This window comes from Castanea sativa, chromosome 9 (assembly GCF_040712315.1).
Source record: "Castanea sativa cultivar Marrone di Chiusa Pesio chromosome 9, ASM4071231v1".
Taxonomy (NCBI): domain Eukaryota; kingdom Viridiplantae; phylum Streptophyta; class Magnoliopsida; order Fagales; family Fagaceae; genus Castanea; species Castanea sativa.
The window spans coordinates 21,171,728-21,190,993 of NC_134021.1; the positions used below are offsets into that span (position 1 = coordinate 21,171,728).

Sequence of the window (19,266 nt, forward strand, 5' to 3'; positions counted from 1 at the left end):
GAACACATAGCATGCAACATAGTTCTACATGAATGAACAATGCATGAACACAAAGAAATCTGCCTAAATACATGTTCAGAATGCCACAAGGGGCCAACACAAAGACAAACACAGCAAATGGGACTCAGCCCAATCAAAATTTTGAAGAAATTTTCACAAAAATTAGAATCCTAACCCTTTTTTCGAAAATCCCCAATTTTTAAAACCCTAAGTTGAAAACTGCAAAAATCTAAGACAAAAGTGAAAACAATGTTTAGATAAACATACCTTGAAATGATTTTGCAGAGATTTTTGCTTGAAAGTGATGAGGTTTAAGTGAGAGAGAGTTTTGGGTTGAGAGGGGTTCGAGAGGCAAAGTGAGGGAAATGAAGTAGTTTGAAAAAAAATGTCACATCTGCTACATAAAAACTAAAAACACATGTTTTTCATGGGTTAGAGAGTCGTGAGATTAGTCGCGAGACACATGGAAGCTTTCACAAGAAGCTTTTAGTAGCGACACGGTCGTGGGACACTTGTAAAAGTTTCTATGTAAACTTGAAAAATTCCAGTTTTTGCCTAAAAACATTTCGCGAGTAGTGTTTAGTCGCGAAATACTCGCGAGGCAGTAGCGAGACTCTCTAGATGAAAATGTGACTTTTTAATATCCCTTAAGAATTTTTCGCAGGTAGCTCTAAGTCGCGAGATACTCGCGAAAACGCCTCTGAACCAGTTTTTTGAAGAAAACACAAAAAAGTATTTTGAAACAAAAAAAAAAAACTTAAAACACGAAAGTATAAAAACACTCTCAAAAACATATAAAAATACTCAAAAATCTTTTTAGTTTTGATCGACAAGCAATTGAGTATACACATCACATTTGATCATGTACAATCACACAAATGAAATAAGCATTCATTGAACAAAGTCTTGTGTGTTGTGTGTGAGTATCAAATGTGGAAAAGTCTTTAGTCTAGAGTGAAGCTTCAATGATCAATTCAATCAAGTCATACACAACTAGTGCTAAGTCAAGTGGACTATCTCAATTATAGAAATGAACATATATGATCTCCCACAAGAATGATTACATAACTTTGAAGTTTTTCATTTGGCTTCTTTACAAAACATAACATGTGATCATTTTTTAACAAAGTACATCTCATATTAAGATTGATGCCTGAACTTTTAATATTTTAACTTTGTAAGAAAGTAAGCTTTTGGCTTTTTGAGGCACCATACATTTCAATACAAGTCGCTTTCCCTTTTTCCTAGTTAAATACTAGTGTGTGTGACGGCTTTTGTAGCTCAATATCTCTTTTCGAGATTTGACATTTGATGAGCTCTTTAAGAAAAAACATAAAAACGTGGGAAAAGATATAGACACAAGTCTATGCAAGTATCAAGACCAACAAGACTATTGACGAATCATTCATGACAAGCTTGAAGATCGATTTACAACAAACACACATAGATTTCAAGATTTTTCCCACAAAGATAGATGTGCATACAAAACAAGCTAAGCTCATAAATGCACTACGCCATTAGTACAAAAGAACTAGGCCAAACTCACATCTAATATACACAACACAAGCAACCAAACTTTTTGAAGATTTTTCAATTTTTATGAGTTTTTGAATTTTTCAACACGCTCAAAAAAATAACATGAAAAGTAAGATCAACAAAGACAAAAACAAAAACAGCTAGCAGAAGAAACATGCTATAAATCGGAAGCAATGACACAAAAAGATTTTGCTTGACATGATGCATAAACCTATGAACCTAAACATGGAAGTATTGAATCATGGACATAGGAAATAAATCAAGCATGGGTACCCTTTTTCACCAACACTTTTCGAGTGTTTTGGGTGAGAGCCTTGAATGGAGATGCACGACCAACATAGCTTTCCAACCTCGAAGTGAAGCTAGCAAGGCATAGAGAGATGTTCTTCGGCATTTCCATGACGTCTCCAATGAGATGTCCTTCAATTTCTTCCTTTGGTTTCTTCTTTGTGCTTTCTTGGCCACGCATGGAATCAGCTTTCTTGAGTGTATGAAGCTTGAAACAGTTGGGTCTTGTGTGCCCTTGAACGCCATAATGATGACACACATGCTTCACTTGAGGCCCCCTCTGATTTTTGGGTAATGACTTCCCTTTACCTTTTAGTCTTACACCAATGGTTCTTTTCTCAACAGTAGGGGTCTCAATCTCAGTCACCACTTCTTTAAGTTTCTCAACACTCTTAGTTGATACGAACCTTACTTCCTTCTTCGGTTCGCTGTTGGAGCTTCCTTCATGTGAAGATTTTTGTGACGACAACACACTGTCAAGTTTCTGGTGGAAATACACTCAACCTTGATATTGGCTTGGATTATCTTAAGCTCTAGAAACTTGATCTTAGAGTAAGCTTCAACTAGCTTTCCCTTGAGTCCTTCTACTTCACATTTTGCTTCCTTGAGTTGCACAAGAGTACACTTATGCTCCTCTTCAATTTTCTTCATCTTTCTCACAGCATGGTTTGCAACCTTGGCATATTTTCCACAATCTTCTAGCAAAGAGTCATATGCTTCTTGAAGATTGCTCTCTCCTTCATTTTGGCATACATCTTCGTCTTCCGATTCTTCAACTTCCTCACCTTCTGAATGCTCACCAAGTTCATTTACCAAATTGCTCAAATCATCCTTAGATTCAATGGAGGTAATTGTCATGAAATCCCTATAATTTCCGTCACTGTCTCATTCTTCTTCTGTGTCTGAATTTGAGCTTTCGGAGTCACTAAGAGTAGTAGCAAACACCTTACCTTTCCCTTTCAAGTAATTGGGACATTCTTTCTTAATGTGACCATGGTCGTTGCATTTAAAGCACACAACTGCTTGGGGGGATTAAGAGCCCTTCCCATCTTTCTTCTTGAACTCCTTTCTACCACCTTTGGATGATGAGAACTTTCCTTTGCCAAAGGACTTTCCACTTTTCTTCATCTTCAGAAATTTTCGGAAGTTCTTTGCAAGGAATGCAACTTCTTTCTCTACATTATCTTCTTTAGAAGAGTCGTCCATCCTCTCATTGATGGTTTTGAGTGCAAGCGATTTGCTTGGCTTATGAGAAAGCAGTCCGAGTTCATATGTTTGGAGAGATCCAATTAACTCTTGAATCTTAATCTCATCCAAATCTTTGCTTTCTTCTATAGCAGTAATCTTCGCACGATAACTCTCTGGTAAGGACCTCAAGATCTTTCTCACCACATTAGCATCCTCAATCTTTTCACCGAGATTGAGCTTGGCAATCACGATTTCATTGAACTTCCCATAGAATGAATCAAATGACTCATCGTCACTCATCTTGAGCTTTTCAAATCGAGTGGTAAGCATTTAATGTTTTGTGTCCTTAACCTTCTTGGTACCTTTGTAGGCAGTCTCAAGAATCGTTCAAGCTTCCTTAGCAGTCTTCACATGTGATATCCTGTTAAATTCATCAGTAAACACACCACAAAAAATTGTGTTAATTGCTTTGCTATTGGCATTTGCCAATGTAAGAGCTGCCTTGTCCCATTTGGACTTGGCTGTTGTGGGTCTAACATACTCATTCTCAACGGAATCCCATACAGACTCATCTATAGAGCAAAGAAATGCCCTCATATGAACTTTCCAAAAAGCATAGTTGCTTCCATCAAAGAATGGTGGAGCATTGAGAGATTGTGACCAATCCATCACAAAAAGGGTCTTGGATCGCACTTAGGTAATGAAACCACAGCAAGTGCACCCGCTCTAATACCAATTGAAAGCTCGAAATTGTGTTAAAAACACAAGAGCTATTTAGACCCCAAATTAAAAGTTTACGGCTCGGTTGATTTTACTCTAACTTAAACTAAGTGTGGAATAGAGTAAATGTGAGTGAAAAAACAAAACCGCTACTGTAAGCCATATTCAATAAAACACAGCAGTAAAATGTAAGCTAAAAGAGTAGGGAAGAGAGATGCAAACATAAGATAACATGCCGATGTGTTATCGAAGAGGAAACCGAAGAACTCGGCGAAAAACCTCTCCGCTGCCCTCCAAGTAATTAATCAATCCACTAGACAATAAGTTGGGATACACAAATAGCAAAAGACCCTCCAAGCCTAGTCTACCCAATGCACTTAATCCAAACTCCTACTCCAACAAGGCTTCTCAGAACCATGTCTTGTCTAGCTTTCCGGATCCTGCAATGCGCCCGATTGCATCCGCCAAAGCTTGGCTTCTTCCAATGCTTCCCAGCAGCACCAAAACTCACTGGACACTCAGTATGGGTGTGGTAAGTGTTTAGGCTATCAACCTCTCAAGAATTTAGAAATGGAGAGGTAAGAGTAGAGGAAAACCACAATGGATAGTGTGTAGAATTGTGAGTATGACAATCTCACACTCTCAAGGGTTGAGGCTAGGGTTTTCTCTTTTGAAAAACTCTCTACTCAATATATGGGTAATGATGGTATATAAAGTGTGATTGAGATTCATGATCTTTGCATATTTTTTCTTTTAAGCATATCATGTATGAGTATATAAGAGAGAGAAAAGAAAAATACCTAATCATGTAAGCTTGAACATCCTTATTTTGCTATGCAAGTGCTACACCTTACCAAGCACAATTTTTATGAATTGCACACAGATGTTTTATGATTGACAAGTTTTAGTGGTGAGATGGTTATTTAAGTCTTTCTCTTAAGATTTTTTAGTCCTTCCCGTTAAAAAGAGTGATTTAAGATATGAAAGATAAGACATCAACCAAATCATAAAAATTGGTTGTGCATGAAGATGCTCATCCAAGCTATAAATGATACAAAGTTGGCAAACTTTGTTTCAAAAGCCATCAAAGGTACACAAGTAATAGTATAGACAAACATAACCTATTTTTTGTATTTTTCTGATTTTTCCTCTTTTTAATTAAAAGAAATTTTTAAAAAAAAAGCAAAAACAAAAAAAATAAAAAACACATCAAAACTAGATTGATTCAAACCAAAAACACAAACCATGCAAAAGATTAGAAAAGAGGAGAGATCACTTAAAGTCTTTTTCCTTCCAGACAAGAGACCTAGATGGAGATCCTTTCTTTTGCATGAACTTTTGTCTAGTTGGATAAGGAGGAGAACTGAAACCATTGAGGTTTGATAGCAACATGGTTGCGTTAAGAAGTTCACCAAAAAGGGCTAAAGAAAGTTGGAGTTGATTTTGGTTCCCCAGAGATGACACATTATCAGTTACCTTATTGTTTTCAGAGTTATCATTATTGGCAGGAGGAACAAAAATAACTTTATTCAAAGCATTAGAAAAGGTACTACAAGAAGAGAAAGAGTGGTTATACCCGAAACCCGTTCTGTCAGATGTTGACTTCTGAACATTCTGAAGGAAAAATTCTGGTTTTGTATCTCATACAAAACCCACAGCGGAAGCAACGAACTAGGATCTATTTCATTCATGATTGATAACGTGCACCATGTAAATTTCAGAATTTAAGAACAAGATAGCGTACCTTGGTGTGGAGAAATTCAAAACAAAGATTAGAAGCACTTGGGAACACTTTTAATCTTCACTCCAATTCCACTTTACGCCCAAGATGTGTGGTCTCTCAATCAGTTTTTCAAAGGGAGAATGAAAGTGTGTCTCACACTCTCTCACACACCGTTTCTTTTTCTTTTCTAATCTCTTCAAATAAAAATTCTGTATGTTACTCCCTTTATAACTAACTGATTATCTAATTGGGCTGGCCTCTTGGGCCTTTCCAATTGGGCTTTAGTGTGTGGCTTGGAGTGGGACCAAAAGGGACCAATAAGACACTAGCTCCAATGGGCCTTGGGCTTTTCCGTCAACTCTTGACAAGTCCAAAGTTGCCATTAATTATATTTAATACCACTATATAAATATAATTGCACTCTAGGCCTTATTAATAAATTATTTCCCAAGACTTTATTGTACATATAACCCCTTCATAAAATATTCGTAGTAACACAAAGTCATAAATGTAGACTGTCACTTTGTAAATTACTACATCTTATCCTTGAGGTACCCGGTTTAATTCTTTAAAGTTATTCATTATATATTTATGAAATCCAATTTCATAAATATATATACTTTAGTAATTTCTTACTAAAGTGGTTAGGCCTAACTCTCTGAACAACTGAAACCATTAAACTTATCTCAAGGGAATATTTTATATCTCCATCAAGAGACTATGAATTCCATCTTGAGAATATATGTTCCATCAACACTAAATGTGGCTGCCCAACATACTGAGGTTTTGACCGTCACTTCAGGTCTCACTCCTGATATATCAAAGCAACCTACACTTCATGATCAGGTCCATTATTCTCTCAGGATTAAGAGTTCATGCAAATAGAAGTCATGAGATTTATTATTCATTTGACAGTCGTTAGAAGAATAATAAATCTCACAGCGGTCCAGTTCAATATGTTTTAACTCTTAAAACATATCAACATATCAACTAGAAGTTTCCACTTCCATGATCAAGACAAATCATCTTAGTTGACACGTTATAGTCTTCGCAGATGAAATGTCCAATTTCATCACCGACTACGAACTGCAAATTCTGAGTTTACAAAGAACTTGTGATTTATATCTTCTGTGACTTTTCACATAAATCACATACAATGCATCTCATGGACTATATGATAATGTCCCATATTTCATGTTACCATTATTTTAGATAATAATAAAATAATTTTATCAATCACAATATTAAGTCATACATCATGTCATACATCATGTCATACATCATGTCATACATAATGTCATACATAACATCATACAATAGGATTTAAGGGCACTAATCCTAACAATCTCCCACTTACCCTAAAGACTATTCTGCATTAATCTAACTCCCATTCCCTCCAAATGTGACTCGAAAGTCCTTTGAGGCAAGGTTTTGGTAAAAGGATCTGCTAGATTATTTGCACTTTCAATCTTTGCTACCACAACATCTCCACGAGCAACAATGTCTCGAATGATGTGGTACTTCCTCTCAATGTGCTTTCCTTTCTTGTGATTCCTTGGATCTTTGGATTGTGCAACCGCTCCACTATTGTCACAAAACAATGTGATGGGAACTTGCTCCATTCTCACAACACCAAGATCAGAAAGGAATTTCTTGAGCCAAATAGCCTCCTTTGCTGCTTCACAAGCAACAACGTACTCGGCTTCCATGGTGGAGTCCGCAATACAAGATTGCTTAACGCTCCTCCAACCTATGGCTCCACCTCCCAAGGTGAAAACACATCCTGAAGTGGATTTTCTGAAATCTAGATCTGACTGAAAGTCTGAATTTGTATAGCCAATGGGAATCAAATCCTCACTATGGTAAACAAGCATATAATCTCTCGTTCTCCTAAGATACTTGAGAATATGCTTTACAGCTTGCCAATGTTTTGGTCCTGGATTTGATTGATATCGGCTGACAATGCCAACTGAATAACAAATATCTGGTCTAGTACAAAGCATGGCATACATGAGACTTCCCACTGCAGAAGCATAAGGAACTTGTCTCATCATATTTTCTTCCTCTTGAGTCTTAGGTCTTTGGTCATCAGACAGAGGAACTCCATGTCTAAAAGGAAGCAATCCTTTCTTGGAGTTTTGCATGCTAAACCGTTCTAGAACCTTATCTATATATCCAGCTTGTGACAAGCCTAACATCTTATTCTTGCGATCTCGCCAAAGCTTGATCCCTAGAATAAAGTTAGCCTCACCCAAGTCCTTCATATCAAAATCCAGCTTGTGACAAGCCTAACATCTTATTCTTGCGATCTCGCCAAAGCTTGATCCCTAGAATAAAGTTAGCCTCACCCAAGTCCTTCATATCAAATTGGCTTGACAACCAAACTTTAACCGATGACATTACCCCTACATCGTTTCCAATGAGTAGAATATCATCAACATAAAGCACTAGGAACATTACTACTTTATCTCGATGCCTTTTGTACACACATGGTTCATCAAGATTTTGTTCAAAACCAAATGACTTGATTGCTTGATCAAATCTGATGTTCCATGACCTAGATGCTTGTTTAAGTCCATAAATGGACCTATTCAACTTGCATACCATATGCTCTTGGTTCTTTGCTATGAAACCTTCTGGTTGCAACATGTATATTTCTTCTTCAAAATTGTCATTAAGAAATGCAGTCTTGACATCCATTTGTCAAATCTCATAATCATAATGAGCAGCAATGGATAAGAGAATTCTGATAGATTTAAGCATGGCTACTGGTGAAAAAGTTTCATCATAATCAATACCTTCTTTTTGTGTGTACCCTTTCGCCACTAGTCTTGCTTTAAAGGTTTCAACATTTCCATCTATCCCTCTCTTTCTCTTGTAAACCCATTTGCAACCAATAGGTTTAATGCCGTTAGGCGCCTTTACAAGATCCCATACATGATTTGAATTCATAGAATCCAATTCAGATTTCATAGCTTAGACCCAATGATGTGCATCTATATCATTCATTGCTTCATCATAAGTGTAAGGATCCGATTCAGCCTCTTCTGAGATAGCCTCATAAGTTTCTCCCAAACTTATAAATCTTATAGGAGGCCGAATAATTCTCCCACTACGACGAGGCACCTATGTACTAGACATCTCATGAGTAGTATCTTGTGGTGTATCTAATACAGTCACATCATCCCTAGTTTCATCCATTGGTTGTTCAACTACAGGTTCATTCATTTCAGCCAAGACAACTCTACTTCTAGGAGTAAAATTATTCATATAGTCATTTTCCAAGAATTTGGCATTTGTGATAACAAACACTTTATTATCCTTATGACTATAGAATAAACCTCCAACTGTTCCTTTTGGATACCCTACAAAAAATACCACTTCTGTTTTAGACTGTAACTTGTCAGACTTTCCTTTCAATACATGTGCTGGACAACCCCAAATGTGGAGATGTCTCATACTAGGCTTACGCCCATTCCACAACTCTACAGGTGTTTTAGGAATAGACTTCGAAGGTACTAAATTCAGAAGATACATTGCAGTATTTAAGGCATATCCCCAAAAAGAAATTGGTAGAGTTGAATAACTCAACATGGACCTAACCATATCTAAAAGAGTCCTATTCCTTCTTTCTGCTATACCATTTTATTGTGGAGTTCCAGGTGCAGTCAACTGGGATATAATCCCATTTTTAGTCAAGTAATCCTTGAAGTCACCAAGAAGGTATTCGCCACCTCGATCAGATCGAATGGCCTCTATGTGTTTACCCAATTGATTTTCAACTTCAGCCCTAAACTCTTTAAACTTTTCAAAGGTTTTGGACTTTTGTTTCATTAGGTACACATAACCAAATCTAGAGTAATCATCAGTGAAAGTAATAAAATACTCATAACCACCTCTTGCTTGGATTGACATAGGACCACATACATCTGAATGTACTAGTTCTAGCAAATCTTGGGCTCTTCTACCCTTTGCATTAAAAGGTCGTTTGGTCATCTTACCTTCCAAACAAGATTCGCAAACTGGAAAACCATCAAAGTCCATGGGCTGTAAAAGTCCATCTTTGATTAGTCTTTGAATCCTACTTGAATTAATATGACCTAAACGCAAGTGCCATAGATATGCATCACTAGTAGAAGGAAACTTTCTCTTTAATGATTTCACATGAGAGTTAGTATCTAATTCAGAATTGTATAATTCATGCTTATCAGGAGTTAAAATATAAAGACCATCTACAATATTGCTAAACCAGATAAACACTTTATCCTTCTTTATTACAACATTGTCTTTCAGGATAACACAATATCCATGTTTACCTAAGTAAGTTGCAGAAATTAAATTCCTACGAACATTAGGTACATACAAACAATCTTCCAATATTAAAACTCTAGACTTAAAACACAAATTAAACACTCCAACAGCTTCAACCGGAATCTTGCTCCCATCAGCCAAAGTGAGAAATAGTTCTCCCTCATTCAACTTTTTGGTCTCCTGGAACCCCTGCAAAGAATTGCAGATATGATTAGTACAACCTGAATCCACACACCAGGAATCTGTTGGATTCTATACCAAACATATTTCAAGAAGAAATGAACTTTTCATACCCTTATTCTTGGCAGCCTTGAATGTTGGACAATTCCTCTTCCAATGTCCTTTCTCACCACAATGGAAACACTTTCCTTTGGTTTTCTTTCCTTTGTTGGCAACCCCTAAGGCAATTTGTTTACCATCTTTCTTAGTGAAGTCCTTCTTCTTTTTCTTCTTATCCTTGCCTTTCGACTTAGGTTGAGAAGTAGAAGCTTCACCCACATTGGCTTCAACACTAGAAGTACCAAGGATGCCTTCCGCCGCCACTAACTCATTCATTAATTCAGACAAAGAATAAATCTTTTTGTTCATATTATAATTGAGTCTGAATTCCTTGAATGATTCTGGTAGTGACTGGAGTATCATATCCACTTGGGATTCTCCATCAATGTCGGCACCTAAAACTTCTAATGTGTTCAGATTAGCAATCATCCTAAGACAATGCTCTCTCACTGAACTTCTAGCAGCCATTTTGGTATTATAAATTTGCCTCATGGTTTCTTGCCTTGCAGAACGGCCTTACTCACCAAACATCTCCTTCAGACTATGCATTATGTCTGAAGCAAGTTCTACATCCTGCATTTGATGCTGTAGAACATTTGAGATAGATGCTAGGATGTAGCACTTGGCCATCTCATTAGATTTCTGCCAACGATCATATCATTGTTTTTCCTCAAGAGGAGCATCTAATGAAGGAAAGTTAGGACATGGTTGAGTAAGCACATATTTGTGCTCTTCAGCAGTAAGAACAATGTCCAAATTTCTTTTCCAGTCAACATAGTTGGATCCAGTCAGTTTGTTTTGGTTAAGAATAGAAACAAGTGGGCTAAATGATGCCATGATAAAATCTGAAAATAATAAACATGAATATAATAAGTAAACTAGACATTATCAATTTAGCATATAAGCATATAATATGGAACCTTAATAAAACCATAAAATAATATATGCAACGACAACCCAATCTCATATTCAATATCCCTCAGCATAGAGTGAACATAAAATACTATGATTGATTGAGAACTATTCTCATTATTAGTGCTATCATGACAACTCTTATCAAACACTAATAATATGCCGTTTTACATTTAGCCTCTAAGTAATAATAGTAAGAACTCAGCATAGAGGATACTAAAATACTTAGTCTAGTGTATACCATTGTCTAGAATCATGTGTAACCACATCTCATCCCTTTAACAGGCTTATTTTGTAGTACCATGATAAAACACCCTCCGCATGGAATGCAAAGCTCGAAGCTAAGACAAGGTGTTTATCAAACCACTATAAACCAAGAAATTCAATCTTGTAGGACCATGAAATAAATACTCTCCGCATGGAATGCTAAGCTCGAGGCAAAGACAAAGTATATATTTCACACTACTATGAACCAACAATGAAGGCCGTGAGATCCAACCCTTGAATCTCTCTCCCACTAGATATTTTAAAATAAAGGTTTTTAAGATCAAGAATGATAATAATGCTAGACACGTGAAAAAAAAAATATAATCCTAATCTCATTAGGAGTAAATTTCATTAAATTAGCATTAATATATGTAAATATATATAACGTAATAAAAACCTTTATTATATATAAAAATTTATATTATATAATATATAATATAATATACCAATTAATATTTATTTAATTACATTATATTATATATATACATATTTATTGGACATCAAGACAACGTCCAACAAGACAATTGCCATGAAATTGTCTTATTATTTATCATGGTGGGCCATCAAGGAATTGTATTTTAAGACAATCCATGAAGTTAAGTTTTGTCTCATGCAAAGAACAACTTTATATGTAAAAGTTCATGCATGAACCGTGGGCCATCAAGGAATGGATCCCTTATATGATTAATATATAATATTCGGCCATCACCTTTTCTAAGGTATTCAAAATGACCAAGCCATGCGTGAAGTCAACCCGTGCAACAAATTCAAACAATGCAAATTGAATTTAAAGTCGGGTCCAACAACTGAAGCAGTTTTCATTTTCAAGCGGTTACTTCATCAATTAATAACTACCATAAGGCATGTAATCTGTACATCAACTATGAAATAACAATCAATGCATCAACACTCAATTGTATTCATATCCAAGCACTTTTCTACAAGACATGGCTTCACACAAAAACAATATATCCTTGTAAAGAAACGGATATGTATATACAAGTGATGCAATTCTCTTCATTATATTCATATGATGCAGAAAATTAAAAAACATAAAGACAACGGTTTTTCTTAAATTCTAAAATTTAATCACATATTATACAATCATGATATGAAAACCTGGCTCTGATACCAATTGAAGGAAAAATTCTGGTTTTGTATCTCATACAAAACCCACAGCGGAAGCAACGAACTAGGATCTATTTCATTCATAATTGATAACGTGCACCATGTAAATTTCAGAATTTAAGAACAAGATAGCGTACCTTGGTGTGGAGAAATTCAAAACAAAGATTAGAAGCACTTGGGAACACTTTTAATCTTCACTCCAATTCCACTTTATGCCCAAGATGTGTGGTCTCTCAATCAGTTTTTCAAAGGGAGAATGAAAGTGTGTCTCACACTCTCTCACACACCGTTTCTTTTTCTTTTCTAATCTCTTCAAATAAAAATTCTGTATGTTACTCCCTTTATAACTAACTGATTATCTAATTGGGCTGGCCTATTGGGCCTTTCCAATTGGGCTTTAGTGTGTGGCTTGGAGTGGGACCAAAAGGGACCAATAAGACACTAGCTCCAATGGGCCTTGGGCTTTTCCGTCAACTCTTGACAAGTCCAAAGTTGCCATTAATTATATTTAATACCACTATATAAATATAATTGCACTCTAGGCCTTATTAATAAATTATTTCCCAAGACTTTATTGTACATGTAACCCCTTCATAAAATATTCGTAGTAACACAAAGTCATAAATGTAGACTGCCACTTTGTAAATTACTACATCTTATCCTTGAGTACCCGGTTTAATTCTTTAAAGTTATTCATTATATATTTATGAAATCCAATTTCATAAATATATATACTTTAGTAATTTCTTACTAAAGTGGTTAGGCCTAACTCTCTGAATAACTGAAACCATTAAACTTATCTCAAGGGAATATTTTATATCTCCATCAAGAGACTATGAATTCCATCTTGAGAATATATGTTCCATCAACACTAAATGTGGCTGCCCAACATACTGAGGTTTTGACCGTCACTTCAGGTCTCACTCCTGATATATCAAAGCAACCTACACTTCATGATCAGGTCCATTATTCTCTCAGGATTAAGAGTTCATGCAAATAGAAGTCGTGAGATTTATTATTCATTTGACAGTCGTTAGAAGAATAATAAATCTCACAGCGGTCCAGTTCAATATGTTTTAACTCTTAAAACATATCAACATATCAACTAGAAGTTTCCACTTCCATGATCAAGATAAATCATCTTAGTTGACACGTTATAGTCTTCGCAGATGAAATGCCCAATTTCATCACCGACTACGAACTGCAAATTCTGAGTTTACAAAGAACTTGTGATTTATATCTTCTGTGACTTTTCACACAAATCACATACAATGCATCTCATGGACTATATGATAATGTCCCATATTTCATGTTACCATTATTTTAGATAATAATAAAATAATTTTATCAATCACAATATTAAGTCATACATCATGTCATACATAATGTCATACATAATGTCATACATAACATCATACAATAGGATTTAAGGGCACTAATCCTAACACATTCAGCATTTCATCCAGTTTAGCACTTGAAGTCTTTTCCAATCAAGCTCTTTTAGGACATATTTGAATGATGTTAGGAACATATGTTATTTAGAATTGGCTAATCCTTTGACAAAATTCATTTTACTTGTAATTGGGTAGATCTAGGATGTGTTTAATACTTTAAGAAACAAGGTTTCTGTTAGAACATATATGATTCATGTTAGGAATATATGTCAATGTAGAATTGGCTAATCCTTTGACAAAATATACTTTACTTGTATTTGGGTAGATCTAGGATGTGTTTAATGTTTCAAGGAATAAGGTTTCAAGTTCAAGTGTTAAAACCATGCAATCTATCCAAGAATCAAGTGATGAAGTGCTGGATTTTAAATCTCGACAGCTAGTATCTATCGAGGTTTAATAAGCTGTTTAAGTCCGAAGCTCGACAGCTACTTGATATATAGGGTATCTATCGAGATTTAAGAAAGTCAGTTTTCCAGTTTTGATTTTTATCTAATCCGTGAATAGATGTTTGGGTTTTCTTTTCTCACAACCCTAAACATATATAAGAATTATTTTAAGGGCCGTCACAGGTTTCACAGTTGTACAAGTGTGAAGCAAAGTGTTGTTCATGCAAATTGTGACTGGAAACCTAATTTGCCCTAGTTCTTCTTTCTCTTGAAGAAGCTGCTGTGTTTTGTAGACCGTAGGGTTTTGTGACCCAGGAGCTTTGTGATCTTCATCGTGTGATGAACTGAAGAATTTTGCAGCCAACATCATTCTCAAGTTGGTGATTAAGTCGCGTACTAGGATCCGCACATCTATTGGTTAGTCACATACTGGGAGCCATGCATTAAAAGGAGAGATTGTCACTACAGAACAAGTCCAATTGAGTATTAGGGTAAGGATTCAACTGTAGGTTGGTATAAGGTACTAGGATTCCTTTACTTGTAACCGTTTGTTATGATAATAGTGAATTCTCGAGAGTAGTGACCTTAAAATCACCCGGTAGGGTTTTTGCCTTGGATGATTTCCCCATTCATAAACAAATCACCGTGTTAACTTTATTTTCCGCTACATTTTATTTTAGTTGGTGATTTTTTTGTGTTGCCATGTATATTGTATGTTAATCTGATTAATTAATCAACTTGGCTAATTAATCAATTAATTCATCACAAGGGGTCAATACATTTTTTGCCTATCAATTTCAAGTCCAAGTGTTAAAGCCATGTAAATCTGTCCAAGAAACAAGTGAAGAAGTGCTGAATTTTGAAACTCGACAACTAGCTTGACAAATAGCATCTATCAAGGTTTAAAAGGCTACTTTAACCCGATGCTCGACAGTTGCTCGATAGGTACCCTATCTATCGAGAATTATGAAAATCATTTTTTTTTATCTGATTTCACTCCAATCCGTATGTACATGTTTAGGCTTTCTTTTCCCACAACCCTAAACATATATAAGGATTATTTTAAGGACCATCAAACGGCGCACGAGTATGAACCAAAGTTTTATTCATGCAAATTATGACCAGAGACAAAATTTGCCCTAGTTCATCTTTCTCTTGAAGAAGCTACTGCGTTTGTACGCCGTTGGGTTTTGTAACCAAGTGCTTCTTGATCTTCATTGTTGCAGAAGTGAAGAACTTTGCAGCCAACAATCTTCTTCAAGTTGGTGAGTTAGTCACGTACTGGGATCCATGAAAAAGGGTGGTGTTCATATTTTAAAGAGTTCAGAGGTTCTGAAGCGATAGAAGGTTTCTACTGTAAGTTCATCTATGAGGATTGTAGAGTCTAGGGACAAAGGTTTTGTATAAGATTTGAAACTTCTCTTTACTATAGTGAATTGCTTTTCGGGAAGGTTTCCCCCCAAATTTTGTTACTGTGAAACTAGTTTGTTTCATTGGTTTTCCTGGGTCGTCATATCTTGTCTTATTTACTTTTTCGATGTGCATGATATTGATGTTAGTTTGTTTTAACAAGGTTTATTCATAATAAATCTAATTAACAACTTGGATTTAAACTTTGTTAAGTCTAACAATCGGAGCCTAAATTTTCCAACAAGCTCTAACTTGAAATAGTTCAGCATCCAACTTCTTAGCCCTTTCAACAAGAAGATTGTTCTCAAATCTTAATGTTCTAATAGTTTGATTAGCTTCATTAAACTTGGTGGAGATTTCCTCACATTCCAAATCCAACTCACTGAGCTTTCTTGTGGTAAACTTGTAGAGCTTTCCATGCTTCTCAGAGACTTTGTAGAGTTTGGTGTAAGCAGTGTGAATGTCATTTAGATCATCCATCTTTTCAAACTTTTTCCATCAGCTCTTCTTCTTCTTCAACTACCTCTACTTCTCCCTCAGTAGATTCAACAGTAGCTATAAAAGCACTTACAATCCCTTCTTCGTCACTCTCATCGGAATCTGCTTCTAGTTCTGAATCACTTACAATGGTAGCTAGGGCTTTACTCTTGCTAGTGGATTTGAGGTATGTAGGACACTCTTACTTCATATGTCCAAATCCATGATACCCATAGCACTTTGGTCCTACAAGAATACCGTAACCTTGACCAGCATCCTTGGATTCTCTCTTGCCCTTGTCTTGGGACTTTAAATTGGAAGTAAGCAATCTGTTTGCGATCCTTATCACCAATTTTAACATTCGCATTTTTAATGAACTTCTTGAATTGTCTAGTGATTATGACTTTAGCTTGGTATCCTCATCATCAAATGACTCATCATTGTCATCATTCTTGGTCTTCAAGGAATGTTCTTTCCTTTGCCAACCCTTGCTAACCCTAGTTCATAGGTTTGCAAGTTCCCAATCAATTCTGTTAAAGGAATAGAGTCAAGGTCTTTTGATTCTTCAATGACAATGATCTTGGCATTGAATCTTTTTGGAAGAGATCTGAGGATCTTTCTAACAATCTTAGGCTCCAGAATTTGTTCTCCAAGATTGAAGGCTAAATTCACTATGTCCTTGAGCTTGGCATATAATTCATCAAATGATTCGTCCTCATCCATCCTAATTTCCTCAAAACTGGTAGTGAGCCTTTGGAGCTTAAAGTTCTTAACAGTTTTAGTACCCTCATAATTATTTTGAAGAAGTCCAAGCTTCCTTGGCATTGTCAATGGAAGAGATCTTCTTGAATTCTTCATTTGGTATAGCACTAAACAGAGCATTCAGTGCTCCACTATTAAAGTTGGCCGCCTTGATCTTGGCATCATCCCATGCTAGGGGTGGCTCTTCAGGCTTTTTCCAACCTACTTCAACTGCCAACCAGACTTTTTCATCTAAAGACTACAAAAAACCTCTCATGCATACTTTCTAATATGCATAGTTAATAGCATCAAATAATGGAGGAATTATCAAGGATTGTCCATGATCCGTAACAACAGGAGTCAATGGATCATAGCAAAGATTAAAACCTAATAAAATGTGCCCACTCTAATACCACTTGTTGGGTTAAGATAGTTTGACCCCGGTTAAATATTCAATTATCCAAGTTAATCAATTAGATTCAATTTGCATGCAAAATGTGAAGGCACCAACAAATCACCAAAATACTAAGTGTAGTGGAAAATAAATTAGACACGGTAATTTGCTGACAAATTGGAAAAACCTCGAAAGGCAAAAACCTCACTGGGTGATTTTAAGGTCACCGCTTCCAAGAATCCATTAAACAATAATCAAGCATTTACTAGTATAAAGAATCTTATGAACTAGCCTTGGCCTATCTCGAAATACCAACCTACAGTTGAACCTTTGCTCCAATACCCAATTAGACTTGATCTTGTAGTAGTCTTCTTTCCCTTGATGCACAAACCTTCAATTTATAACTAACCATTTTGCATAGATCCCAAGTATGTGACTAACTCCAGCAACTTAAACAGATGTTGTTGGCTGCAAAGTTCTTGACTTCATCAATAATGAAAATCTGGAAGCACTCAGTTACTAAACCTTATGGTGTACAAACGCAGTAGCTTCACATAAAGAAGATAAGTCTTTTGATCTATGTATCCGTGTGTGGTGGCCTTCAAAATAAGCCTTATATATGTTTAGGGTTATGAGAAAAGAAACCCCAAACAAATATGCAAGGCTAGACCGAATTTCAGATTTGAAAATTCTAAAATCGTAATTCTTAATAGATCGAGCTGCTGTCGAGCTATCTATCGAGCTTCACATTAAGTCTAAATAGCAGGCATCTATCGAGCTATCTGTCGAGATTTAATGAACAGCTTTTCTTCACTTGTTTCTTAGAACAATCTCCATATCTTTGTTAGGTTCTAAGATCTTAGGGACTAATGTGTTAGAACTTCAATGTGTAATGTGTTGGCAAACCATAATCAAAACATAGAATCTAGGTTTAGGCTTGCTCAAAGTATGTTTTATTGTAAAGTTGGAATCGAGTGATTGCAGAAATTAGTGGACAAATTCTGCAAGGCTCGATCAATCGAAAATTATATTCGATTGATCGACAATCGTGCAAAATTAATTTTCTACAGAATTTCCAACACAGCCCAAGCTCGTTTCACGTATAGGGTTTTATGTTTTACTTCATATATAAAAAGAAAAACCTAGCTACGTTTTAGAGGTTTTTGATGTGCTATGTGTTGAATCTCTTGTGAGATCTAGAGGTGTTTACCTTCATACACACTTAGGGTTATCAAGATCAAGATTGATGTCAAGAGCTTGGTGATCGCTTCAGTTGCTGCATAAAGAACTTAACGAATATCTGAAATCTCTGAGTGGAGACTCAAAGTCACAAGTAGGAGAACTTGTGGTTGCAGTGGATCAAAGAAAGAAGTAGTCTGTGGACTTGGAGCTGTCACGTGGTCATGATAGTAAGTTTTCTACTCGAGGTAGCAATAGGATGTTAGTGGTCTAAGTTCTATTATACAAAATTCAATTCTTTCATAGTGGATTTGTTTTACCTTAAGAATAGCTAGGTTAAATCCTCCCCAAGTTTTTTACCGGTTTGGTTGTCATGGGTCATCAAATCTTTGTGTTCTTTACTTTCCACACTATATTTGTTTTACACATATTTGTTTAACCTAGTTTTAATTAACAAACTTGTTAATCAACTTGGCTTAATATTAGGTTAAACATATTGTGTTAAGGGGTCTAAAACTATACAGTCTTGAATACTTGACTTAAACAACATATTTCTTGAAGTACTAAATCCATCTTAGATCTACCCAATTATAAGTAAAGTGCATTTTGTCAAAGGATTAGCCAATTACACAAAATATGACGCTAACAAAAAGAAAATGATAAGTTAGTCGTGTTCAAGATGACTAGTTTCCTGAATGGGGGTGAAAGAAGAGAATTTTGGATTAAAATTTTGCTTCCCTATTTATTAATTGCTTCTGCTCTTAAATAGTCTCAAGCAGAGTGCTCAACTGGGAAATTCAAATTACATCTTGATAGTTCTGCAGTAAATTCAAATCATGACTAATCCTAACCAACAACTCATCCTAATCAACA

The 19,266-nt window shown here is 35.8% G+C and overlaps 1 protein-coding gene across 1 annotated transcript; it reads right to left on the reverse strand.

The window, feature by feature from the left end:
- Positions 1-16,538: 16,538 nt before the first annotated feature.
- On the reverse strand, positions 16,539-16,937 carry LOC142608897 (uncharacterized). Its single transcript, XM_075780555.1, has one exon. It carries the CDS (start codon positions 16,935-16,937, stop codon positions 16,539-16,541), a length of 399 nt encoding a protein of 132 aa, XP_075636670.1.
- Positions 16,938-19,266: the final 2,329 nt, after the last annotated feature.

Bases quoted from the DNA above. Each gene is read 5' to 3' on its own strand.
- LOC142608897 (XM_075780555.1), bottom strand. From the start codon at position 16,937: ATGAAGAATTCAAGAAGATCTCTTCCATTGACAATGCCAAGGAAGCTT.